Source organism: Ochotona princeps, chromosome 8, assembly GCF_030435755.1.
Source record: "Ochotona princeps isolate mOchPri1 chromosome 8, mOchPri1.hap1, whole genome shotgun sequence".
NCBI classification, from domain to species: Eukaryota; Metazoa; Chordata; class Mammalia; order Lagomorpha; family Ochotonidae; genus Ochotona; species Ochotona princeps.
Window position 1 is genome coordinate 43,024,835 of NC_080839.1, and position 27,964 is coordinate 43,052,798.

The 27,964-nt window shown below is 41.9% G+C and overlaps 1 protein-coding gene across 3 annotated transcripts; it reads left to right on the top strand.

Moving 5' to 3' along the window:
* Positions 1-251: 251 nt before the first annotated feature.
* On the top strand, positions 252-27,964 carry PLEK (pleckstrin). 3 transcript variants are annotated; one of them, XM_058667902.1, is made up of 9 exons: positions 252-408; positions 9,996-10,151; positions 10,387-10,565; positions 11,963-12,054; positions 17,220-17,404; positions 18,804-18,908; positions 23,792-23,875; positions 24,688-24,757; positions 26,040-27,964. In XM_058667902.1, exons 1-9 carry the CDS (start codon positions 367-369, stop codon positions 26,174-26,176), a joined length of 1,050 nt encoding a protein of 349 aa, XP_058523885.1. In that variant the 5' UTR covers positions 252-366; the 3' UTR covers positions 26,177-27,964. The 3 variants fall into 3 exon arrangements, with proteins under 3 accessions (XP_058523885.1, XP_058523887.1, XP_058523886.1); XM_058667904.1 differs by lacking the exon at positions 252-408 and adding an exon at positions 1,053-1,319; XM_058667903.1 differs by lacking the exon at positions 252-408 and adding an exon at positions 5,553-5,677.

Sequence of the window (27,964 nt, forward strand, 5' to 3'; positions counted from 1 at the left end):
ATCTCAAGGATATTTTCTAAACAGAACAATTTCCATAAGTAAGGTTTTCTTTAATTTTTTTTCTCTTTAGGAAAATAATTTTCTTTATGGAAATAAAAATTTACCTTGGGTAAATATTCCACCCAACTGCTCTTCTAATAAGTTTCCAATATTAGCAAAAAATGGGTTGTTGAGCTCTAAAGTTCCTCATTTTCATCTTCCACCTCAGTGAGGGGAAGAGGGTGTGATCATGTGATTGCAGACAGAAGGAAACTGTGGGAGAGACCTCAGTGTATAAAAGGCAACCTACAACCACCTCACTGTCAGAGAAGGCTGAGTGTCTGAGAGAGCTTGACTAAGACCCTTCTGGCATCCTGTGCCTCCAGCATGGAACCAAAGCAGATCAGGGAGGGCTACCTTGTGAAGAAGGTAAGTAGAGTGCCACTTGCAAAGGTGTAACTGGAGCCGGGCTGGGTGTGTGTGTGTGTGTGTGTGTGTCTGTGTGTGTGTGCATGATTCGTGTCCAGCCTAGTATTCTACATGCTGACATCAGGAATGCTTCATGTTGAATCTTCATGCTGTGTTGAAGTAGGAGTGGCCGCAGTATGTAGATTGTTTGGAGAAGAGATGGGAAACCTGTGCCTTGTTTCTTAAAGGTGAACTCACCCTGCTCAAGCTTCAGCACAGTGGGACCTCGTGGGTCCCAGGATTGTAGACTGCAGGGTTTGGAAGATGACAGCCCTATTCAAGAAGAGTTGTTATGATGTAGTAACTATAATTGATTCATAAAAGGCCTTAACCTCAGTTGGGCTTAAATTTGTTCACCCGTTTTTTGTAGTAGATTTGTGTAACCTGCCATCAAGTTTGGGAGACACACCATTTTAAAAATTAGGAAAGAGAAGTTCAGGTTTACTAAAAAAATGCTAAAGTCTCACTGCTGTGGCATCAGAAAGATGGAGTTTTGCTGGCACTGTTGGTCTTTATATTGGTGTGAGTGGACGCTGAGTTGTTTCACCTCAGGACATTACTTCATCTTTTGGGCAGCACCTACGTTCATGCACACACATACACACACGTGTGTCCCAACAGAAGCAAGCCTAGGGCTTGACAAGTAAACTGAACTCAGAATCTGTTCAGATGCTTAGCTTTTTAACCGTATGAGCACCAGAGGCAACTCTGGCTTAGGCCACTCTGGTTCACACTTAACCTGACATCTACTTCTAAAGAAGTTCAACAGGCTTCATGGCTGTCTGATTCTGCCTTGATTTCAGACCAGAAGGGACCTTAGATCTTCTGGCCTTTGTTGTGTCATTTGAAAGAGAAGACTGGGAACCAGGAGGGTTGGTGATTATCCACCATCACATGGCTGTGACAGAGTTGAGACCAGAGACCTACCCTGATTACTGGATTTCTGATTCAGGGCACTGAGATCTGTTTAGGACCCCTAGGATTTTTTTAAAGCAAACTTAATTTAATCAGATTTGTATTGTGTTCAGGTGGTGAGAGGTGTGAGTTAATGCTGCAGAATAAGTTACTCTCAGCCAGCTATATCCTTAAACATCTTTCAGAAAACACACACACAAATATGCTGGCTTCTAGGTAGATTCTTTGTAATAGGTGTCAATATTCTTTGAGGACCAACATTAAAAATGTTGACTTATTTTTTTTCTGTGATCACTTGGCCTACTACCCTCAGAACAGCAAGTAAATGAAACATATTTGCTTGGTTGGTTTTCAAGTTTAAAATAATCACAAATATCTTTCCATGAAAATTACTGTTACAAAGTTTTTGTACTCATATTTTAAACTCCCTAAATTGTAAGATAACATTTCAAATAAATGAGGCTGTCTGAGAAAGCAGTGGATGATAGGCTATCAAAATTAATAGTTTTTGATTAGTGAGAATAATCCTCCCAGATTATGGCCTATACAAGCTACTCTAGAAACATACCAGGAATAAAATATAGTGAAATATCATATTCATGATTTCACAATTTTTATCTTCCATAATTTTCATGTTTACAATTTAAATTATGCAGATAATTTAAATAATGTTTATGTTTTAAATGATAAGGCTTACATTTTTGTTTTTTAAAAAAGTCTTATTTATTTTTATGGGAAAGATGGACCCATAGAGAGGAGAGAGAGAGAGAGAGAGAGAGAGAAAGAGAGAGAGAGAGAGAAATATCCTCCATCCGCTGGTTCACTCCCCAAGTGGCTGCAGTGGTCAGAGCTGAGCCGATCCAAAGCCTGGACCCTTTTCCAGGTCTCCCATTTAGGTTTAGAGTCCCAAGGCTTTGGGCTATCCTCAACTGCTTTCTCAGGCCATAATCAGGGAGCTGAATGGGAAGTGGAGCAGCCAGTCACAAATTGGTGTCTACATGGGATCCCACAGCTTGCAGGGTGGTGGTGAATTTCGTATCAGTGGGATGCACTGCTTTTATTATTCTGTTAACAAGCATGCTCTCGTGTCAGGGAACTGACTGATTTAATTTTCTCCTTACAGTTGTGCACATTTTTTTTAATACTCCACCTCTAGCATCTTCCAAGTAGTATACTGTTTCACTCCCAGGGCATTTCACCCCTTTGGAGACAATTCTCATTGTTCTGCCTGTTCACATTTTTGACTAAAACCTAGCCAATTCTCTCGCAAAATTCCCTAGGACAGATTGTGCTATCCTGAGCTATCTTTTGAAAAACTCCTGCTGATTTGTGTGTTTGAAGGTCCCTGAACAAAATGATAAGGACAGAGTTATAGAGAATAAAGAATATTAATGAGTGTTTACTGTGTTCCAGGCAGTGATGCCAGCAATGTGCATGGGTTCCTTCAGTCTCTCCACAAATCTCAGTAGATATCATTCTCCCCATTTGCCAGATGTAGAAAAGCAGGGATAAAAATTTGTTCAGATTAATTGCTAAAATGTGGCAGATCTGGGATTTGAGCCTCAGTTGTCCAGTTACACAACCATGGTCACTTTCTTTAGAGTCTATGCTTCCAACTTACGGCCCACAATGAGGTTAGTATTTTTTGACAATCACATTCAAATGCTCACAGTAGTTCTTTCATTGTTCATACACCCATTTTCTCAAATTTTACAAATGCATTGTATAAATCCTTTAAAAATCTTTTTAGGGAAGAAGACTAATTATTTAATTCTTTTACTGCTGTTGAAGCAGTACATTTCTATGTTTGCTGGATTCAAGTATTCCTTCTTTTAAGAGTTGCTGCTTTATATTATTTATCCACTAGAAAACTAGGAACGCTTGCACATTTCTTGTTGAATCTAAAAGGTTAGATATATTAATGATACAAACCTTTAATCACCTGATGCTGTATTAAACACATCCACACATTTGCAATGGCTTTCAGCAGTTGCACTCTTTTAAAATTATTTATCTATTTGAGAGACACACAGAGATGTCCCATCCATTGTCCATTGTCTAAGTGCAACTGTTGAGGATGCAGCCAGACTGAATTCAGGGACTAGAGGTTCAATCTCCTCTCAGGGGTGTATTAGCAGGAAGATCGAGTCAGGAGCAAGAGGCAGGTATCAAATCTAGACACTTTCCTATGGATGCAGCATCCTAACTAGAATCGTCATGGCTCAGTTACTTTATAGTTTTTCACATATACAGACATTTATTTTTATGTGGTTACATATCTCATCTTTTAAGATTTTTTTCTTTTGTCATCATGCAATGTGACTCTGGTGTGTTAAATTATACCAGTCCTATGATGATGAGCAGTTTCTCACTGGCATCTTCCAGTCTGACTCATCATCTACACCCACCAACTGTGAACATGTAATGTTACACGTTATGACAGAAAGGATGAATATATGTGATATTATATATTGATATATTTTATGTGCATACAGATGATCACATAGCATATAGAAGTGTATATGAGGGAACTTTAAAACATTTATGGAGAATTCAATGAAAAATCAGTTTATTTTAGTGCAGAAAAGTTTTGAAATCTATGCATAGTTCTTTTTACAATATGCATTTCTGTGAACTGTTTAAAGGCTCCTCATACATCTCTACAGCATTAAAATCAAATAGCTAGCTACAGGTCTAAAGAAACTGAACCAGGGTTCAGAATTTCTGTTACACAAGAACCAAAATGCAGGTGATGTCCAAGGGGAAAGGAAGGGAAGGGATGGGAAGGAGCCCACAACTGGGAATTAAAAGATCAGGATTCTGGGCTTGGTGATGGCTCCGTTGGCTAATCCTCCTTGTGAGTGCTGGGATCCCATATGGGCACCAGTTCGTGTCCCAGCTGCTCCACTTCTCATCACTCCCGGCTGGCTGACTTTTAACAACTAGTCCCATTTCAAGACTGAATGCCTCAAGGGACTGTGCAGTTTCCTATCATAGCTACTCCTGTGGCAAATACTAACTTTGGATTTGAAAGAGATTTTAGCATTCTCCTAGTGGAAATTTTTCTTTCTAGGTCACTGAATGAGTGTCTTTATTTCAAGTTAATTACAATTTTTAATGAATAAATTTGTCTTTATATTTAAAAAGTATATATCATGCAAATAGATTTTCATTCATTTGCTATTTTTCCCAATTATTGAACAAAATTTCAAACCGACAGAAAATAATGGAAAAAGCATTGATACACCTCATATGCTTTTACCTAGATTCATCCACTGATAATCGATAGAGATTTTGGCTTTCTGTTTACCTACCTATAAACTTCTGTATAAATACACATTAATATAACTGCCTGTTACGATAGCTGAGAATAACCTGCAGACATTATATTACCAATTAGTGTGTGTCTCCTATATATCTACAATGCGACTGTTGTGCCTGAAAATTTAAAATGCTCCAATGCTGTTTTTGATTTTATTTTTTATGTTTAAATGACCCCAGATGACTCAAAAATATCCTATGTAGGTGTTTTTCCAAAATGCATGATTCAGACAAGAACCATGACTTGCATTAAATAAGCTATGTTTCCTGTGAGTAAAACAGAGAACTAACTTAGTGCTATTGTACAGAAGCAATCCAAAGGAAGGGTGTTGGTTCAATGATCACTGCGTAGTTAACCAACAGGACCTCTGCTACACTAAGTAGAACAATATTCGTTTTAAGTGAAGGTATTACATACATGCCAAAGAAGTACGTGAAGTATATCACCATTTTTGATGTTTGTAAACAATATAAGCAACACATAGATGAAGATGCAGGTATTTCCAGTATCATGTAATATTTCAATTTCCACTTTCTCTTCTATTCTTCCATCACAGATAACCATTATCATAATTTCTTTTTAATTTAGTTCTTAAAATAATGAGTTGTTTCATGTAGTTGTAAGGCAGAATTGCAGAGAGGGAGACAGAGACAGAGAGACAGAGAGAGAGAAAGAGAGAAGGAGACAGAGGAAAAAATCTTTTCTTTACTCTCTAAATGGTCACAACAGCTGGGATTGTGTCAGACCAACAGCATGAGCCAGATATTTCTTCTGGGTCTCCCACATGGTTGGAGGAGCCAGCGATTTTGAGCCATTATTTGTTGATTTTTCAGGCACGTTAGGAGGAAGCTGGATAGGAAGTGGAGCAATCCAGACTCGAGCTGGTGCCCTCATGGAATGCCAGCATTGCAGGCAACCACTTAACCTGCCATGTCACAGCACCAGCCCCAATAATTCATTTTCTTATCAGTTATGCCTCTTCTTGGATTTCATGTAAGTGAAATCACTCTTTAAACACATTTTGTCTTTTTTTCATTCCATAATATCTGAGATTTATCTCACAAATCGAATAGATAACAGTACAGACTTATATCAGTAGTTCATTTAAAAACATTATTAAATTGTATTACCTTGTAATAATTTTCATTTTTTTACTTGAAGAGCAGAGCAAAAGAAGAAGAGAGAGAGACAGAGAGAGAGACATCTTTCATTCACTGATTTTATTCCCCAAATACCCACAACAGTAAGCACTGGGCCAGGCTGAAGCCAGGAGCCCAGCACTCCCATCAGTGACTTCCACATAGGTGACAGGGGTCTAAGCACGTAAGCCATCATCTGTCATCTCCCAGCATGTGCACTAGCGGGAAGTAGCTGGATCAGAAGCAGAGTAGCTGGTGGGACTCAAACCAAGCATTCTGGTGAGATACTAGCATCCCAAGCAAAGTCTTAGTTGCTGTGCCAAACACTTGCTCCCCATTATACGAATTTAATATATAAATATTGAATTTATATATGACACTGTACAATTGTCCATTGTCCTGTAGGGCATTTATGTTTCTTTTGTTTTTGGTAGTTCTGGATAAAGGTGCCATGAACATTGTTTGCTGTGTGTAACTCTTGCAGCAGTATATGCTCCTTTCCCTTATATCTGTGCCCAGGGATGAAATTACTAGTGCAAATATGTGGTTAGCTTTAGCATAGCATAAACTGCAAAACACCATTCCAAATAGGATGTAACATGGTGCACTTCTGCCAGCCAGGAATGTTCCACAGAAGTTTGAACCTGTGCTTCCCTAACGCATAATGATGTTGAAGACTTTTCCATAAACTTTCTGGATATTTTCTGTAGTGAAGTGCATGTTCACATTCTTTGTTCTGTACAAGTTACATTCCTATTTTTCTGACTTACAGGAGATCTTCTGGATATGAGTCTTAATTGTAAAACAGAAGCACATTTGAGATGGTGATTATTTCATGTGTTGGCCTAGTGTCTATTTTTGCCCAGTTTTTTAAAAATGGAAATAACCAGCGTTGGTCTGGAGTAGTCAGTCTGTCTGTGCAGAAAAGAGATAGTGTGTCTTTAATTTTAAAAACTTTCTATAGCTAACAGGAAATGTTTGGACAAGAAAATGATAAATCCCACAACTATGTATCTTTTTTTTTTTTTGCATGAATAGTCTTCCTTTTGGGCAACTGGACCTTTATTTAGATGCCCTTTGTGTTTGAGATAAGCAACAGGATCTGCTGGGAACTGGATAATAATTCTATTTTGTGGTAGTCATCATAGGGTGACATGACGGGTCAGAGAAGAGAGGCAGAGACCTTCTACTTTTTCAAAGCAGAATGCTCAAAGTCCTTTCAAAAGACAGACTTCCTTAGTCTGGTCAAAATGGTTGATTTATTGCTAGGGGATTTGGCACTAACTCAAATTTAAAACTTTTAAAGTATTTAATTGTTTGAGGGTTAGAGAGACAGAGAAACACACAGAGAGCTTTCATCCACAGGATCACTCCCCAAATGCATACATACACTGCACTGGCCTGCACATAGAAATACGAATCATCTGCCTCACCCTGGCCAAAGCTATTGGATCAGTAAATGTTTACGGAATACATACTGTTACACATTGTTATTTATATTTATGTAAATAATTTTAAAATATCTTCACTGTTTAGTCTTAACTATTCAATAACACATGTTGTGATTTTAATTACAACACTTTGTTCCAGAAATTGAGCACTTGGCTTTCGCATGGTGTGATAGGTTCCTGTCCTTCCAAAATAGTTGACATAGTTGATGGATCATACTTAAACACTTCATGTATAAGATGTGTATACAACTCCTATAATTCATACATACATGCATATGTTGTATTAGACAATGTATGCATGCGACACACACATAAATATATATATATATATATATGTTTTTTACATGATCTAAGCCTAATTAATATTTGTTTTGGGATGACAATAGAATTATTGTTTCCCTCCTAGAAAAGCAAAGCACTGTATTTCAGAAATGCCACGATGAAGGAGGCATGAAGTACAACAGGCAGAACATATCTCACGGGGGAGCCTTGAGTGGAATCCCACTAGGGAAAAAGCAAAAGAGATTAAAGACTTTTTTTTTCTTTTTCTTTTTCTATTAATTATTTTGCATTATGTGACTGTTTCATAGGCTCTGGGAATCCCCCCACCCCTCCCCCTCCCCTCCCCCCTGGTGGATTCCTCCACCTTGATGCAGTATTACAGTTCAAATTCAATCAAGATTCTTTCCTTGCAAACATATACCAAGCATAGAGTCCAGCTACTTATTGTCCAGATGGGTTGAACAGTTTCTTGGGGAGACCATTTCTGGTCCGAAGTTAGAGCTGGTGGAATATCATCACAGTCAATTAAGAGTCCCAATATAACATCAAAAGCAATTTGCAATATTATGGAATTGACATGGTTTTGAGTAACCAGTATGTTTAAAAAAAAAAAAAGCAAGTCCTAACCACAATCTATGATTAGCTCATTGACATTTCAATTTTAGTTTATATACAGGACCGGCTGCTATATACCTTGAAATGGCTATAAGGTACCATTCAGCTGTCTCGTGTCTATTTCATTTTAGTACTTAGCCATTTGTTGTGTTGAAGTATAATTTTGCTGATCTTGGCAGATTTGGGGATAATCTAGACTGGCTTGTAACTCTAACAAGATATTTGTCGACATTTAAGGTGCAGAACATTTTTTTGGGGGGGGGATGTGCAGGAAAATCCTCAACACCATGGTGAGGAGTAACTAATCTTTGTGTCCCACCCAGCAAGGCATGAGCCAATCCACGCCAGCTCTTTCCTGTCAGATTTCAAGCTCTACTTTCTGTTGTTTGTCTATTTATTTTAGGTTTTTTTAGTTTGTATGATTGTTTGTTTGCTGTGAGGGGTTTTCGAAGCGATCCCGATGGTCATTGTGAGGGAGGGCGGGGGTCCAGAGGTGAAGCCAGGCTCGGAGCAGAGAAAGCTCTCCTCCCTGGTCCCGAAGGACGTTTATTGTTCTTCTGTTTCTGTGGACCGCTCAGGGCTTCTGGGAGATTAAAGACTTTAAAAAAAAAATAACTTGAGAAAGAGAGAATCTCATTTACTAGCTCACTCCCTAAATGCCTGCAATCCCCTATGGAGCCAAGGGCCAGAAACTAGGAACACATTCTAGGTTTCCACATGGGTGGCAGGAATTCAATTACTTGATCCATCATCTGCTGCCTCCCAGGGAGCACATTAGCAGGAAGCTGGAATTGGAAGTGAAACTCAGACTCACGCCGAGGTATTCTGACGAAGAGCATGGGTGTCCCAAGAGGTAGCTTAACAGCAGTGCCACAGTGGCCACCCTTACAGATCATAGTTTAAAAAATCCTAGGAAAAAAGCTTCCTGTACTCTCTAAATATAGACTATTTGACTCTTTGTTACTGACAGACATCTGCAAGAATTGAAGCTTTCTAAAGCAAAAATACCAAACCTTCCAACCAAAACCACCTCTTTCTATCTTCAAAATAGGCAGTTAATTTTTTTAAAATGAAAAAAAAAAAGATCAAAAAATAAACTGTAAGGTCATGGGTGAAACGTACAGAAGTGTGTTTCAGTTCTTACAAGCAGCAGCAGGTGAGAAAAACAAAGTGGTTCCTTTGTGGTTGTTGTTGGTGTGAACCAACTATGAAAAGGGAGGTGCAAGAAAGGGTCTGTGTGGGGATGAAGTAAATGATAAGGATTGGTCAATCTTTTCAGTGAAGTATGATGGCTGCTAGCAGTTGGCAGTTGAGGAAATGATCTTCGTATTATTTTAATGAACATCTGTGTGTTTAGTATCGTGAGCCAGTGAAAGTACCTGATCATGCCATTGCCATGGAGAAGCAAAGATAACCTCGCTGAAGACAACTGAAGAACAGTGAAGGCTGTACATAACAAGTTCTAGGATGTCTGGGGCAATCTGTCAGAAAAGCCAGGGGTGATCCTGGGCTCAGGAGAGTCAGTGCTGGGAAGCCAACATCAATGAGGTGGCCAAGCTGAGGCTTGGAAGACACAGAGAGGTTAGTCAAGGAGAGGAAAAGGAACATTCCAGAGACTCAGAGAATTCACTCATTGAGCACAGGGTTGGGGTAGAAATGAGAATGACATCCTGAGAAATCACTGATTTGAGTGGAAGCATCACAGAGGGTGTCACCACCGAACATGAGTGAAGTATACACTAAGGAAACACAGAATCTTCTCTGTTAGGAAGAAACAGGTTACAAAGAGCCCTGCTCTCTCTAGCGCTATTTTTGTGATTACAGGGAAGTGTGTTCAATACCTGGAAACCCCTGTGGGTTGTATTACTAGAAGATGGGATTGAATTCTACAAAGGGAAAAGTGAGGCCGTCCCCAATGGAATGATCCCCCTGAAAGGAAGCACGGTGATCAGTCCTTGCAACGAATTCAGCAAAAGGATGGTAAGTTGATGTCAAGAACGACTGTGGAGCCCCCCTGCCAGATGTTGACCTCTTGGTCCATGACCAGCCTGCCATATGAGTGCTGCTCCCTGGGCCAGTCTCCTCTCCACGACCAGCAGCTCCTCACCAGGGAGTCAGGGTCTCTCCTGGGCAGAACAGGTTTGGATCTAACTCATGAGGGGGTCTCAACCTCTTGAAAGGAATCAATCCTAATGGGATATTTTCTATTTTTTAGTTTGTGTTCAAGATCGTTACTGCCAAGCAACCCATCTACTTCCAGGCAGCCTTCCTGGAGGAGAGAGATACTTGGGTTCGGGACATCAAGAAAGCCATAAGATGTATTGAAGGTGGCCAGAAGTTTTCAAGGAAATCCACCAGGAGGTCCATTCGGCTGCCAGAAACCATTGATTTGGGGTGATTTTCTGTGTTTGCTTTTCTCTATCGTTTGCTTTCTTGCCCCCCGCCCCCATCTTCTAACAAGGAGGGACATAGAAAAGTCCTGCTTGAAGGCTTGCTTGGGCTGCCTCCCAAGTCTGTGTACACTCTGCTGAGTTGACACTGACACTTGGCACATGAAGATATTAGCTTGAGTCCCAAGGAATAATCATGGCCTCTTTATTGCCTAGCTTGGGGCTCTAGTTTCCCAAGTAAGCAAAATTTCAAGTTCAAGTTCATGAATTCATAAACTCAGGAAAAGACATTCAAGGAAAACACTCATTCTGGATAGAAATCATTTATGCCCTGATTTACTTGTCTATTGTAGCATAAAGAGGGTCAGAGACCGATAGGTGAACCTAGCCCCTGACAGGGGTTGGGAATGGGATTCCTTCCTTTCTACGTGTTTCCCATCTTCTCTGGACATGTGCGCTCCCCCCTTTGTTATAATCTGGTCCTTCTTGGTCAGGTTTTGTTTTGTTTCGAATATTGAGCACACCCTAAACCAGAAGTCCTGTTGGGAAGGATCCCTACTAACTGACTAAAATATCTAGCAAGAAATCCACTTCCATGGAGCTTTGGGGTGGGGAAGAGCTCTTTAAGAGGGTCCTGAAGACTCCCCTCTGCATGACTAGCAGACTCGCTGTGTCACAGGAGTTTGATGAAGCATGTGCAGGGAGTACAGTGAGGCTGGGCAAGCTTCCCTCACCAGCAAAGACTCCACCTGCAGCCACTACCGTGAGTCATCGTGACTGGATTCCTGGCCAGGGTGGACAAAGTTATGGGAGAATGATGCTTGAACTATGTGGACTCAAAGGGAGCACAAACATGGCCTTCTGTTTCATTGCTTAGGATTTATCTGACAAGACTATCTGACCTTTATCACCTCAAGGACAGATATAAAAACACAAGGAAGGGCTATTGTGTGCTTTTCTAGGTGCATTAGCAGGAGCTGGGTGGGAAATGGAGCATCCAGGATTCAAACTGGTACTCATTTGTTATGTTGGCACTGTGTGGTGGTGGCTTAATTTGCTGTGCTACAACACTGGATCCATTTTTTAAAACTGATTCTGAGAACAGTTAATCTTTGGCACCTCATTTGGAAAACTGTTCCTCTCAGATGCCAGGAATTAAGTTAACAGAGGTTAATGAGTTTAAGGGATTTTAAGGACCATCCTAGTGTATTTTGCAGGCTTGAGAGTTAGTATGAGACTGCCCTTTGAGTACACATGGTCTAGTGGAAAAATGAGGCTCAAGACAACCTGGAGTGTTGGCAGCATGTGCGCAGGAGCAGCTTGTCCAACATGGCCACCTGCAGACAGCGCTAACTTTTCTCTATGCTCCCCCCTCATCCATCTGTTTTCATCTCTGTGCAGTGCCCTGTATTTGTCCATGAAAGATGCTGAGAAAGGAGTGAAAGAACTGAATCTGGAGAAGGATAAGAAGATTTTTAATCACTGCTTCACAGGTAAACGCACTTGCAAGCCTGAAGTGGGGCACCAGGGGAGAGCAATAAGGAGTTGCCCTTTTTCTCACAGGAAAGATGCTGTGTGTGGAGCATGGTAAGTAGAAAAAGCCAGAGATTGCACACTAGTGACACTAAGAATGGAGTTTCCTCGGCATGGAAACAGGAAGAAAAGTAGAAAGGAACTTTATTGTTCAAGACATTTTATAAGTTCTGATGTATCAGTCAAAGGACCTTTCCTCTCAAAGACAGAGCTATATTGAGAAATAACAGAAACAGAAAACAAATTGGTAAAATGAAACCCTTACTATGATAAACAGGGACCAAAACATATAATGCGAGACTTAAATGACAATATCAAGGGTGTCAGAGCCTGTATAGGGTGAGGTATTTAGTATTATATGAGTTTAGGCAGAGTATGAAGTGATTAAAAACATACTCTTTGGAGCCATACCACTTGTCCTCAAATCCTGCATCTGCAACTGTCTATCCATGAAGCCTCAGACCAATAACTTAGCCATACTGTGATGCAATTTCCCTGTCTGTAAAGGGAATGATCATGGGCTGTCTCTTCGCAGCTTGCTACTATATGTATGAAATTGTGCTTAGCACCCAGTAAGTGCTATATGGTATGATTTCTCAGCTTGGTTCTTACGATTAAAAATCCCCTATGTCTGCAGAACAAATTCTGTGAGTTCAGAAAAGAAAAAAAACTCACAGGATTATTGGGGTGATAAGAGGTGATGCTTAAATTTGACCCCAAATTCATTTAGTTATTTGTGATTGCTAATGAATAGGCTGGGCAGAATACAGGACAGTTTTGGGACAGCAGTGTACAGATATGTGTCCATGAAAAGAAACAATCAGACTGACAGTGCTGATGGTTCATTAGAAGGCACAAAAGGAAACCTACAGTTTGGGAATAGGTTGGTCAGGCGACAATGACAGCCTCCTTATTGTGACAAGAGAAGTCAAAGGAAGAAAGTTCTGAGAAAGCACAATAGATCACAATAGATGCAGAATCTGAGAGGATATCCCTTCAATAGATAATACATCAAGTCAGATTTGGGAAGGGAAAGAAGAAAACATGTGACTTGTGGAGGCCTTAGAGAGTCAAGCCAACAGTCCATTAGCATCAGACAAATCGGGGCCAATGTTTGGAACCAAGACACCAAGAAGCCATGAAAATGGTAAGGGAAACTAACAAAAGCTAAACAGCCCTAAGTGGCAGAACTAAGGTTACTCGCACAGAGTTCCAGGCAAAGGGCTAAGAAAGGGGTTTCAGTGTGGTCTGGACTCACTTCCCGTGTAATGTATTACTGAGTTCTAGAGTATTGGGCTGGCACATCTTAGGGGCTTCCCACTAAAGGTCAGAATAGGATGTCGAAATCTCTGTGAGTGGAGTTTACGTTTGGGAATGAGGTGGCCTGGGGGATGAAGGCTGCAGCAGACATGGGACCCATGCAGGTGCAGGTTGTGATGGATGATCTTGAGTGTCAGGTGAGTGGAAGAAATGAATGAATTGTGCTCTTCAGGTTCAACATGCCCTAAACAAGAGTGGACTCACAAGTTCAATGACTTAAAAAGTGAAGGCCCAACAGAAGCATAGCTTTAGACCTGAGATCACTTAAATTTTCTGAGCCTTTAGTACAGCATTACTCTGAGAAGTAGAAGTAGAAATGTACTATCACTTACCTTATCCTAGTAAAGAAAGAAGAATGGGCAAGAGCTTTTCATATATGAAATTTATGGAGAGCTCACTAACCAAATACTTTGCTTGTCTTGTGGATCTTACAGACAGCACACCCCACTGTTGGTGCATGGGGTGCCCTGGGTGTGCTGCTGTGTTATCTCTCTGGCTACTTTCACCATGGGCACACTTTTGTTAACACAAAGCTTTGTTTTGGTCTGCTCATAACCCAGCTGATGGATCATTTTGATTTTTAATTCCTTTATATCATCTCTTGAGGCATAAGGTTGTTGAAATGCTCCCCAAGGTTTCCCTGTTGACTTCAGTGACCAGTAAAAGTGATAGCATCAGCTTTGCATTTAGGACACACACATTTCATTGTGTCATTTCCTGTTTAAAAACTTGCAATGACTGTCCCCTGCCAAGTTTCTCATTTTGCCACCAAAGCTTTCCCCACTCTTGCACCCCCATTTTCTGATCTTTCAACTCCTTTCTCTGTTCCTGAGAGCTGGTGGCTGCCTGTATGCATTTGTTCACGCTGTGCCCCTCATCCTGTGTGCAAATTCCTCTTAGCTCTTGCCTCATATGCTTGGCAAACAGCTACTCATTTTTTTTTTAGGTGTAGGCCCAGTGTCACGTCCTCTATGAATGTTTTCTTTCTTTCTTTTTTTTTTAAAGATTTATTGTTATTGGAAAGCCGGATATACACAGAGGAGGAGAGACAGAGAGGAAGATTTCCATCTGATGTTTCACTCCCCAACTGAGCTGCAATGGGCCGGTGCGCGCCAATCCAATGCCGGGAACCAGGAACCTCTTCCAGGTCTCCCACGCGGGTGCAGGGTCCCAAAGCTTTGGGCTGTCCTCAACTGCTTTCCCAGGCCACAAGCAGGGAGCTGGATGGGAAGTGGAGCTGCCAGGATTAGAACCGGCGCCCATATGGGATCCCGGGGCTTTCAAGGCGAGGACTTTAGCCGCTAGGCCACGCTGCCGGGCCCTATGAATGTTTTCTTTTTTTTTTTATTTTTTTTTAATTTTTTTTTTAATAATCTATTTTATTGTGTTGTTGTTGACAATCTTTTCATAGTTAATTACAGTTAAAGAAAGAAAAAGAAAAAAAAAGGTTCAGGGGGATAGGGAAGTGAGCAATACTATTATGTCCATATTGTTTCCATCTTGTATCTGAGGTAAAGGAGGATATTGAGGGAGAAGCCCCACCCGGTTTCCCGCCCACCCCGAGTCCCGGATGTGGGGCATGCTCTGAGATATGTGCTCGAGTGGTGTTAATAGTTCTCCGGTTATGAATCGCTGCCAGTTTCGCTCGATGAGGTCGTCCACTGATTGATATGGTCCATCATAAAGTCTCCGTTTGCCCCATTTTTCACTGCTAACATGTAGCTGAGATGAATGATTGATCTGCTCTGTCTTCTGTCTTTTCTTGATTAGAGTTCTGAGTCCAGCAGTTCGATTGGGGAAATCTCCAAAGAAACTTTGAGGTATTCCCAGACTAGTTTCTTGCATGTTCTAGCAAGCACAGGGCCCGGCACAGTCCATCACCCCGATCAGCTGGTGGTTGCAATTGCTGGGTTGGTTCTGTTTTCAGTCCCGAGTTGCACTGGAACCAATGGGTGTTGCAGTCCAGTCTGGTTCTGCCCAGCACGTACTCGGCCCTCACACTAACCAGTGGGAGCTGCAGCCTAGTTGGGGCGACCCACGATAACCCTCACCCGGCCCGCCCCTGGTTTGCCAGTATGTGTAGCAGAAGACCAGTCTGTCCCCCATCCCATTTGGCTCTGGCACTTGTCAATGGGTATTAAAGCTTAGTTCTATCTAACCAACTCAACCATCCAGCCCTCATGGGTGTTGTTGAGTGCCTCTCTATCTAGCCATCCCAGCCCCCGTCCTAGTTTTCATGCCCTCCCACGGGACTAGTGACCCAAGAAGGGGGAACCCACTTTTTCCCTCCCAGGTCTCTCTGTCCCGGTTTATGCACTCTTTAGGTGGTTCTGTGATTTGACTTGACAGAATTAGTCCCCAGTGCCAGCTTCTGCGGCTATGCCCAAACATCCCTCACCCACTCTAATTTATGCTTGCACCAGCAGGAATAATCAGCCCAGCCTGGCTTTTCCCTGATCTATTCCACATGCAGCGCACAGGTGTTGTAGCCTTGCATAGTCTAGTCTGTTTCTATCCCAGCCCACGCTCTCCGGTGGGAGTAGCTGTCCGGCGAGGGAACCAGCCCCTTAATCCCCCCGCCAATTCTGCCCCTCCCTTCCTTCCTGGATCTCATGTGTGCTGGTTGGGTGCTGCATTCATATCCAGTACAGGCAACCACGCCTTGGCATTCCATAATGTGTATTGGTTTTGTCGCGACCAAACCCGGCTCATCCCACACTCTGATCTGGTGATCGGATTTGCCAGTGGGTGATATGGACTGATTGAGCCTGGTCTGCTCCTGACCCATGCTGAATGTGTGCCAGTGGGAAACTTCCCATGGCCTATTCTGGACTGTTTCCTATCATGCTTCTTGCGCTTACCTGCAGGGACTGTGTCCTGCCAGAGGAGTTGCCCAGGCTCCTCCATCAGAACCCCTCCCAATGGCAGGTTTTGCGCATGCCAGGGGGTCCTTGAGCCAACCCAACTCAGTTCACCTCCTGTACTAGCAGGAACAGTGGCTTTTCCTGGCTGGCTTTCACCCCATTCTGGTTCTTGTTGTTGGATGTTTCAGCCTGGCCATGGCTCGTCCATACCCACATACAGCTCACGCATGGCTCAGTAGGGGGTTGAGACCCAGCCTAGTCAGTCCCACATCTACCCCCTGGTTCTCCATGACACCAGATGGTGTTGGGGTCTGAACTGGCCTGGTGCATCCAATCCCACCCACACTAGTGCCTCGGGTGACTGCAACTGTTTCCTAGATAGAACGCAACCCCAATTCTAGCACATACGCCCCTTGGTGGGAACCTCAACCTAGTTAGGGTGTCCCGTTACCTCCCCGATTGGGCTTGTTCCTAGCTGTAAATCATGCACCTGCCCGTGGTTGCTCTGAGGACCAGTAGGTGCAAGAGCCTAGCTCGGTATGACCTGTGTTCCATGCTGGTTTCTAGTTTTGCTTGTAAACAAAGGTTTGCTCAGTCCTGCCCAGTACATTACGTTCCATTACCAATTTACACATTTTGGAGCTACTATGCCCTGCTTGTCCGACCCCCAGATCTGGACGGCGTTTCCAGGAGAGCAGAATCGTAATAAATAAATAAACAAATAAACAAACTAGCTAGCTAAAAACCAGTTTCTTTGACCTTTTCTTAAGGAGCGGGTAAATGTTTTTGAGAAATCTTTACCAGGTTTCTTTGCTTTCTCCTTGGATAGCAGATGTGACAAGGCAGACACGCAAGTGCCCTGCAGCCAGTTCTGGGGTGAGGGTCAGTGGATTGTTCCTTGAGAAGGAGAGTTCACTTTCCCTCTGATGGTTTCCATCCAGGCAGCTGTGTCATTGACTGGCTGGTATCCAACCAGTCCGTTCGGAATCGCCAGGAAGGCCTCATGGTTGCCTCATCACTGCTCAGCGAAGGCTATCTGCAGCCTGCGGGAGACCTGTCCAAGGCTGCAGCGGATGGAACTGCTGAAAACCCCTTTCTGGATAATCCTGATGCCTTCTACTACTTTGTAAGTGAGAAAGGCTACCCATCTATTTATTCTTTATAGTGGAGGCAGCCTTGGGCAGATTCTAGGCTGACTGCTGTAGTTTATAGTCATGTATATGAAAAAAAAGGCCCAACCCTAAAGGGAACTATTAGATGAGACATGACTGGGTTGTCAGGGGAGGAAGAGGTCAGGCAGAGATAAAGAAAATACTCAAAGCCTTGAAACTGGGGGACTCATTCTGAACCTCTACTGCCCCAGCCATCACTAAGTGATTCAGTTTATAAAGGAAATGGGTGTTCACTTGAACAGTGCTGTGTAAATGGATTTTTAAAATATTACTTTTCTTATTCTGAGCAATAATTCACTTGAAAATGAATTAGTTTTACACATAGTAAGCACTCTCCTAGACAAAGGAGCTGGGTGAGTAGGGATAAAGTGCTGAAAATCTGATCTCCTTGAAGCTTAGGTGTGGCATGCTAGCAGTATTTTTCCAAATACATATTAAAATATCTAACTCTTAATGCAAACTTAAAATATGCTTATATAATCACTTTTCATAATCATCTTGCGTTCTTGCCATTTGCTTACTGCAGATTGAGAAACACTGTATCACATAAAATGAATCTAATCTTGGGCCATGGGAGAATTACAGCAGCAGTGGACTTCTATGGGGATTTTGGTCATTTTGTTTCTATTTTGGATCAGAGTATAGAAGTGAACAATCTACTTCAGAGAAGCATCCTTATTATAAAAGTGAAGTGAATCTTCTAGGCAATTTCATTTCATTTCAAGGGGGGAAGTTCCACTGTCAATAGTATTATTTGGGGAGGAGGGAGGGAAAGAGGACTTTGAACTGGATATTTCTATCCTTTCATAAATTTATGATTCTAAAAACACCAATCACAGTGGCCCCTCTTTCTGTGTATGATTCCTCACTCATTTATATACAAGCAAGGGACAATGGATGAGGCTGGACAACTGCACTTGGTCTTCCCAAAGTGCAGGAACAAGGCTGGGTACCAAAAGATTCAATGGTGATAACATTGTAAGATGTATATGAAATGCAGTGTATATTAGCAGTCTGCTTTCCTAAGGGAAAGAAGGCTCTCAGGGTAGAAATGAGCACAGTGAGGAAGAGTGAGCCAAACTTTGAATATTGTGTTAGGAACCCTCGACAATGAAAGGGCACTGGGAAGATAAATTGTACCTGAATGGAGACAAAAAGGAACAACAGCTGGGGGAGAGGCTGGAGGAGGGACAGTGAGCTAGCCAAGAATAACCTTTGAAGCTCAGAATGGGCATGTACAATAGCCAGAAGGAAAAGTAGGGGCTGCTGTGGTGGCTGTTGGGGAGGGAGAAGTGGGAATGGCATATATGTTGGAGACTGAGAAAGTCATCTTGCTGCCTGGTTTCCCAACAGCCAGACAGTGGGTTCTTCTGTGAAGAAAATTCCAGTGATGATGATGCAATTCTGAAAGAAGAATTCAGAGGGGTCATTATCAAGCAGGGATGTTTACTGAAGCAGGTGGGTAGCCATCTCTATTGCCTTCCACGCTGTCTATCTTACCAAATCCTTCCCCCCGCCCCAAATGACCAAATGGCATTTGGTTTATCTGGCCAATAATGATTCAGAAAATGAAACTCAGAGTGAAAGATAGAAAACAGCTAGGTGTGATCGAAGTGTCAAGTCTAAGCCGTGCAGGGCAGAAGACACCCTTAGATATAGGAAACACTTCTTTTCTCAATACCGTTAAGATTAAATGTTTCAAGAAAAAATATTGCCCTTTTCATTGGCTGAAGGAAATAAATTGTCTAAAAGATGCCATCCAAAAGACAGATGTTTCATGATAAAAGTATTCACATTGTGCCTATGTCTCCTTTTAAGGTAACAAGGAAATCTGAACAGATTACAAGTAGAATGGGGATACCTCGTGTTACTGAAAGCAAGAGCATGGCATTCCAGACTGTGAATAGGGAACTGTGGGACCCAAAGCCGGGAATGCCTAAGGCTAACTCCACTAGAACAGCAGACAAAGGTCAAATCCAGTCTGTTGGCAGGGGCACAGTCTTAGGGGAAACTCATGTGTAATTACCAGGTGTCCACAAATACACCCACCATCTTTCTGGGGGACAGAAGCTGCCATGAGCTAACAAGCTGTAGCCAGTTACCAGATGCTAATGCCCTAGAACCTAAGAAGTAAGACAAGCGCAAGGGTAGGGAGTGAGTTAGGAAGCCAGGACCAACATCCACCCAAGGAAGTAGCAGGAGGATGTGGCAATATTCAGGGTGAAACAAACTGAGACTAACATGCTCTGTCATAGGAGCCAATGCTGCTTTAGAGGGTCAAGGTCTTGCCTTCCTGGCTATGCTGTGAGCTGAGAAGCACTGCTTAGGACATAAGAAAAGGTCCTGTCCATTTTGAGGAACATTGCTTGCAGTCTATACACCCCATGCGATTGAGACGTTTGACTCCCTCAACCTGTCTCAGTGATGAATGGATGGGTAAGAAGAGAATCCAAACAAAGCAGGTAGTTATACTTCAAAGGGTGGATGCTGGTCAGTCTGAGATTAGCTATCGACTGGAGTCCTGGATCATCAGAAACACATAGTAAGGGTTTAAAAAGAACCCATGAACTATTCTAATATCCTTTTTTTAATGACAAAATAACTAGCCAAGTAGATTGCAGGGAAGGCTCCAGGCAGCTACCCTGCGGATAGAGTTTGACCATGGGTGGTTTCCCCGTTAGTCCTGCCAAACATTCCTATGTTCCCAGCTCTTTGACTATAAGTAGTAGAAGGTGACTTTTGAATGATTTGAGAGATAATTTCATATTTTCTTATTTTATTGATTCCTTCTATAATGCTATGTTATCAGCCATTTCTTGAATTAGTTTCTTAGATAAGTCCTAATCAAGAACGACTCTTAAAAGGCAGAGTTAATTGTTAGTTAAGTGGTATATAAAGTCTGAACTGGACTGAAGCCATGTCCGGGCAAAGCACCTCAGGAAGAGACTGTGGATGGTCAAAAATCAGTGGAGGGAACGGCTTCTTGTGCGTGAGATAATGGTGACCAGAAGGAAACTAAGGCATTTTTCCTTTGCTTCACTTTACTTGGCCTTTAGTAGGTACAATTTAGATTTAAGTAGTCCACTTGGTATGCTTTTGAATCCCACAGGGAGCTGTTATAATTTTACCTCAGGCCAATTAAATCAGAGTCTCTTGATTTTTGCAATCCCCAAGCAGATCTGCTATGCAGCCAAGCCTTTTTTTTTTTTTTATAGCTAATTTGTCCCGATAGCAAAATACAGCTGTTGACACAGTCATCCTAGCCACCTTCCTTTCCATATAGGGAAACAAAAATCTATGTGCAGTTAGAAACTTTGTTCTCTTACATCCTTTCCTGTAAAATAATTCTTCTGGCTGACAAAGAGGAAGAAATGAAAAATGTATTTTCTTTGCATTGATATTCTCCTTTAATGTTTTTTAACCTCTGAGCTCAGTAGTTAGTAACTCTGGTTTGTGTCAGAATCACCTGAAGTCATTAAATAACTATTTTCCTTTAAGTCTCACTAAAAAGAACCACTGTAGTGTCCTCTACTAGGATTTGACTGGAGCTAATCTGCATAAAAAACTTATCATGAAAAAGGACATGGTGTCCCACACCTCATGGCAATTTGTTGTGTTCGCCTAGAGGATGGTTCTCTTCCTCCTCCATTCTTCTCATTTCTCTATCCCTGGGGAAATAACTGTATTTGGAAAATGGAGCAAGTTAGAAAATGAAGGATCTTGGATTATATACTTCCTTCTGTTCTAACAAGAATTAAATAACTAGTTGTTTAGTTATCAACCACATGACGATGGAGAGGCTCAATGTGTTACATATGCTTTTCTCTCTTCTGCGGCAGAGTTAAGTATCCTTCTTGGTCTATTACAGGCAGCAAACACTCGTGGAATGAATTAAATTGAATGTTAAGTAGATGATTCTGACAGTTCAGTAACAGTTTTTGGAAAACCTGGGAATGCATGCTTTCCTTCACATTTGCAGAAAACACATATAAAGTGACAGATGATCAGACACTTACTAGCAATACACCACTTTATAATGTCAGTGAGGGCTTCAAGAGAATATAGTGGGTTGGCTGATTTCACATCCTCCTGTTGCCTTCCTCTTCCACTGACTCAGGATAACTTTGCAATCACTCAGCATTTACATGAGCTGGCAGGACACTGTGTCTACAGATGAGGAGGAAGTAGTGTGGGGTGGCAGTTTTGGCATCCTCAGCTTTTGGGCAGTATTAAATAGAGCAAACAGTAGGAATTCATACTTTTAGAAGCTGAGGCATCACACCACTGAGGATAAAATGCAGCAATGATAAATAGTCTCTGTGTTTACAGGGCTCTTGGGTCTATCCTTCAGCCAAGTTAAAAGTTCCTTGGAAAAGAGATCCTTGACTATATGCATGGCCAAAACACCTTGGCCTATTCTCAAAAGCTACCTTTATATTCCTTTGACATGGTTTTTTGAAGAAGACACTGTTTGCTAAAACCACATTTCATTTGTTCCTATGCAAACACAATGAAAAATATTACAAAATTCACACATTGGTGCTTTCAATATGTGATGCTTTAGAAATCATAAAAATTATTTGCATTCACAGAGGAACTATGTATCTTCTCCTCATCTAATCTTGTTCTCCCCCCAGTGCTTCTGGAATAATTTAAATGATTTGAATTTTCTGTAGGAAACCATAGAATCAGGATTTCAGTGGCATTTAACAGTCCTCCTGCCTTGGGACTGATGCTGTGGCTTTGTAGCTTTACCATTTGCAATGCTGTCATTCCTATGTGTGTGCCAGTTCAAGTCCCAATTTCCAATACAGCTCCCTGTTGGCAGTATGGAGAAGGCAGTGGAAGATGGCCCAAATGCTTGGGCCCCTGTACCCATGTGGGAGGACTGGAAGAAGCTCCTGGCTACTGGATTTGGCCTGGTCCAACCCCAGAGTCGTGGCCATCTGGGGCAATGAACCAGTGGTTTGAAGATTCTCTCTCTCTGCCTCTACTTCTCTTCAATCTCTGTAACTCTGCTTTTCTAATAAGCAAAATTATTTTTAAAAATAGTAGTCTTCTCTCTCAATTATGTCAGCAGAAAGCTATATTAGAAGCAGAGCAGCCAGGACTCCAAGCAGGATTCTGATATGGCTGCCCGCATCCTGAACAGTGGATTAACCTGCTGTGTCGCAATGTTAGCCCCTTTCCATGACATTTTAAAACTTATTCTAGGTTAGCTGAAATAACTGAGTAGCTCAGGGAGTTGCAAAGAGGTACAAAGCAGCTTTCATGTACTGCTGGCAGTGCTGGGCAGGGGAGCAAAGATAAGCAGAATGTAAATCTTTTCCTTAAAATCTAGTCTAGATGATGTCAGTGTTTAATCAGGTTGGGAAATACCAAGTCCTAGTCCTAGTCCTGTTTTTTTTTCATCCTATCTGTTACAACCACATTCCATTCCCTTCTACTGCTGCTACCTGAAGTTAGTCCCTAATTATTTTATTTCAGAATTACTGGAGTCATTTCCTAATGATACTTTTTAACTTTATTATCTTTATCCTAGTTTTCCTTTAATCCAGTCCCCAGTTGGTCCACACTGCATTGCCATTCTATTCATCTTCCTAAGCTGTGTCATCTTTTCACTTTATTATTCAAAAGCCATTGGCATCATCCTCAAGTCTTATTGTTACTATGCCCACTTTTACAATCTTGCAATCTTGCTCTTGCTACTCCTTGTGAACCCTGTATTCTAGCCAAACTGTCTCATTCATCATTCGTTCACATCTGCATATGCCATGTGTGTTCTCACCTCTGCTTTTGTGTGTTGGGTTTCCCATCTACCTCTTTCTCACTCTCCTGAATCCTGAGTTTCCCCATATGAATGAGTTGAGCTCTTTATGAAGATTTTGCTGACATCCTAAATCCACAGTTGTGTACCTTCATTTAATTCCTTTGGAACCCATTTTCTGTATCAATTACTTGATTTAGGCATTTGTTACTTTATATTTCACAAAATCATGACCTCCTTGAAGAACAGTGCCACATCTTAACCACCTTGATATCCCCAAAATGACCCAACAAAACACACTGTACACAAAGCTATACGATAAAAGAGACTTCCGTGTATTATATACTACCAAGAGTTAACATGAATCTAAAGAATAATGTAATCCATTTGCTTAATAACAACCACATTATTAAGTAACCTTTGTGCTGGTTTGCTGACAGAGTCCTGGGTTGGAACTTGGTTCTTTGCATTTCAGGTTTTATCTTTTCATTCGTTTTTGCCACTAGGCAAGGACGTAGGTGGGTTCTGTATGTAGAGTGATGCTCAGAACTCATTACTCCTTATGTTGATACAGGGGCATAGGAGGAAAAACTGGAAAGTGAGGAAGTTTGTTCTGAGAGAAAACCCTGCTTACCTGCACTACTACGATCCTGCTGGGGTAAGTCTATGGTTTCCAAATCCATTCAACTAGAAGCTTCTACTATGTTTACAATCTCACAACACGTCCCTTTCCTACTCACCCCCTCCTACTTCCAACATCCTCTACCTTTTCTATTATCTCTCAATACAAAGATCTTATTTCTTAGGATTCTGAGGCCAGGATGAGCTCAGAGATAAAAAAATAATCATTATATTATTATTTGATTTGATTGACTTAGCATAACTTTTCTGTTTGCCCTAATTTGATCTTTCAAGGAAATTCAAGCAGTCAACACTCTACCCCTGGTGTGATATGTAGAACAACTCAGTTATTCTTCCAGGCCAAGCTGGGGGAGAGCATTTTTAAAGTATGGCAATATGTACTACCAATTGTTAAAAGGACATTTTCCCTGATGAGATGGACTATCTCCAAAGCATAAAGTCAATTCTGATTGGTTTGGATCTCCAGTCTTTGACTGAAGGCAGGGTCCTTTGATTCTGTTCTGTGAGGATTATACAAGCATTCACACATCTGGTGCATGTAGCCAACGAGTTCTGAACCTCTGCAGCTCCTCTTCAGTGGGACATTGTGGTCTCAGCTTCTCCACTTTCCCTCCACATCTGAAGTGCAGATTCAGTTGAATTTTCTCATCTAGCCTCCCCAGCATCTTCTGAAGTGGATATGGAAGGTACAAATCAGGAAAGGATTTCCTTCTAATCTGTTTTTATTTCTCTGGGGACCCTTGATCTATACTGGAATGAGTCTGTGTGTTTCTATACCAGCATAGTATGAGTTTTGGGAACATAACTGACCACTTCTCTCTCCTGTAGGGGGAAGATCCCCTGGGAGCGGTTCGCTTGAGAGGCTGTGTGGTGACTTCAGTGGAGAGCAGCCCAGATGGTAAGAATGGATTTCTGTGGGAGGGAGGTGCATCTGTTCTGTCTCTCTTCTTACTCCTGGGCATCCTTAGCCAATGTTAATCAGTCTGTCGGGCATACGCACGAATGATTTTAAGGTCTGAAAAGCTTAAAAGAGACCAGAAGCTATTTTCTCCCAAAGGCTGCTCCGCTCTCTAGGCTTTGATAGAGAGTGAAAAGTGCCTCTGTGGATGTCTTGACTATGTCCTCCAGCAATGCTCAGTGAAATCTGCCACCTCAGAACTGGCTCAACGGACGTTGTGTAATTCAGTCCTTCAATAGGACTCCTCAGTAGGAGATCTTTTACTTATCCAGACCAGGGAATTGCCCATAGCATGCAGAGAGGCAATGGTGAGTGGACGGTGCATCTGGTTATAACTTGGTTTCTGCTGGTCAGTCACATGGCTGTCCTTGAGTGAATCACAACTGCGCTGAAGCTTAGTACCTACTCTGCACATAGGAGCTTGCCCCAGTTGACATGTCTGTGATATGGCACATTCTACAACTGTGTGGGTGTTGGCTGACTTCTGGGAGCTAGAGACAAATGGTGTCACTGATGAAATGCCGCTTTGACAGCCCTAACTGGGCTTTATTTTGCTGTATTGGGATTATATGTTATAAAGGCTGGCAGAAAAATATCATAGCTACCAAAGGATGGGGTTTTGCTACCCCTGGATCTGCCCACCCCACTACCCTGCCTTCGTCTAGAATTCTGCTTTAGTTTTACAGTAGGGAATATATTGGTTTTTTTTATTTGAGATGGATTTTCTAAGACTTGTCACAGTATTGACTGGTTTATTGCATTTTGCTCTTTCAACAAAAGTGCTACTTCAAGGTATACATGTGGCACTGATGAATATTATTGTGCAACATTATATTATGTTATATTCACATATCCTTTATTCTATTATTTTCACTCCATTGGTTTATATTATAGACAAAGTTTAATTTAATGAGTTTCTCATTAAATACTATGGTAGGAAACCATGCGAAATCTAATTTGCATATAAACTATGAGAGAAACTGTTTCTCCTCAAATGTTACATTTATATTTTAAAAATACATAGACACATGTATAACCATACTACATGTACCTACCTATACGAATGATATATAGATTTACCCACAAGTCTATATATCATACAGTATTCGTATGTTTGAATACAACTTATTTAATCTTGAGAACAATAAAAACCACAGGAATCTGTAATTTGCAGACGACTTTTCTTGTGTCTATATGTATAATTTGCTTCCTATTTCACCAGCCAAGAAGAACGATAAAGAGAACCTGTTTGAGATCATCACAGCTGACGAAGTGCATTATTTCTTGCAAGCAGCCAGCCCCAAGGAACGCATAGAGTGGATCAAAGCCATTCAGGTGGCTTCCCGCACTGGGAAGTGAGGACACAGCTGCAGCTCCCCACCCCGTCTTGCAGGAAGCCCCATCTGGGATCTGTCTGCTACTGGGACACATCAACAGGAGAGGGTCTGGGGTGGGAAATTTTCATCTGCAGGAAGTTATGAGTGTATCTTACCATGTGCTACACTATGTTTACTGCCCCTCACTGCTCACTACATCCTCTCACCACCATTCTGCATCCCCCAAGCAGCTGTGTGGCATAGCTGGGCTACTTCATTGCTCCTGACCTTAGGGCACCTGGTGGGAAATGAAGGAGCTAAACGAGGAGCTCTCTAAGGTCTCCTCTATCCTGCTTAAAATAGAGCCCTGTGATTCTAATACCTATGGACACAATGGTGTCTCTGGTCATCCTGCTGATGTTGTTACTTGGTTATGTCATGGCCTTCAGCTGCTTTCAGATGTATTAGACCCAAGACAACCCTTCCCTTTGACATTTTTGCCAACCTGAACTCTAGAGTACTAGACATGAACCTCTCTGTCCTTTGTCACTCATTGCAAATGGTGGTAGCTTTTAGGGTGAGGCCTCCTATTCATTTTTACAGCCTGGGAAGTTTGGTCTTTTGAGAAAGAGATCTAAGGAAGTTAGAAATCAGACCAGGTAGGGCCTTTTCCATCTCCCAATAGAGCAGACTGTCCTGCTGTCACTTGAGGTTAATTTTAGTGGGGGCAAGGGGAGTCTCCCTTTATGCCTCTTGGGAACATTTCTCTGCCATTTATTATTATTGTTAGGAAGAAGGACCCAAATCCATGTGATTCACTTTCAGTTAAATTTTATAGGAAAAAAGAATGGCCAGCTGAGTTTCCTCCATGAGTGAGGTGGCTTGACTAGGATGTCCCTCCCAGCCGCAGAGGGTTGAGTTGATGGGATGATGGGCCTCTCCAAAGTCAGCGCTGAAAGGGTTCCAGTCTGCAGAGAGCTCCCAGAGGTGGCTGTAAGGCTCCTAATAACTGTAACAGTTGTGGGCATATATTTTAAGCACAGTAGTAGCAGCTCCTGCTTAGGCTCTAGAGTTATGTGATCTTGATTCAAATTTTGGATTTCTTGGCAACTACTTTTTAAAAAAAAATTTATTTATTTATTTTTATTGAAAAGTCAGATTTATGGAGAGGAGAGACAAAGAGGAAGATCTTCCATCTGCTGGTTCATTCCCCAAGTGGCCACAATGGTCGGAGCCAAGCCAGGAGCCAGGAACTTCTGGGTCTCCCATGCAGGTGTGAGATCCCAAGGCTTTGGGTCATCTTAGACTGCTTTTCCAGGCCACAATCAGGGAGCCGGCTGGGAAGTGGAGCAGCTGGGACACGAACTGGCCCCCATATGGGATCCCAGCATGTGAGGGGCGAGGACTTTAGCCACTAGGCTACCACAACTTTTGAATGTGATCACTCACTAGTAATTCTTCTCCAAAACTGAGATACTGCCCATAAAACCAGATGTGTGTGTGTGTGTGTGTGTGTGTGTGTGTGTGTGTGTGTGTGTATTTTCCAACTTCAGATATTGTAAGTCCCCAGTAAGGAAATACTAGAAGGTTCTTCCTGGTGTTATCAATTCCTTTCTTGCTCTCTTAATTCCCTCACAGTCTTCACCAGGCTGTTAATACTCTTGGATTGTTTGGTCAGTGACCCAGCAGTTAAAGAACTATCTTTTTCTCTGATTCCTTAGCAGATTGTCTTCATAGAATATGCTCAATAGGTTTTCTGCATTCAGCATTAACAATATTATTAGTGTGGGACAGAATCTTATGTTTTAAAATAAATATGATTGGGTTTAGA

Coding starts and splice junctions, on each gene's coding strand:
- PLEK (XM_058667902.1), top strand. CDS start 367: ATGGAACCAAAGCAGATCAGGGAGGGCTACCTTGTGAAGAAG. Junction 23,876..24,687: donor ACTACTACGATCCTGCTGGG/GTAAGTCTATGG, acceptor TCTCTCCTGTAG/GGGGAAGATCCCCTGGGAGC. Junction 24,758..26,039: donor AGTGGAGAGCAGCCCAGATG/GTAAGAATGGAT, acceptor CTATTTCACCAG/CCAAGAAGAACGATAAAGAG.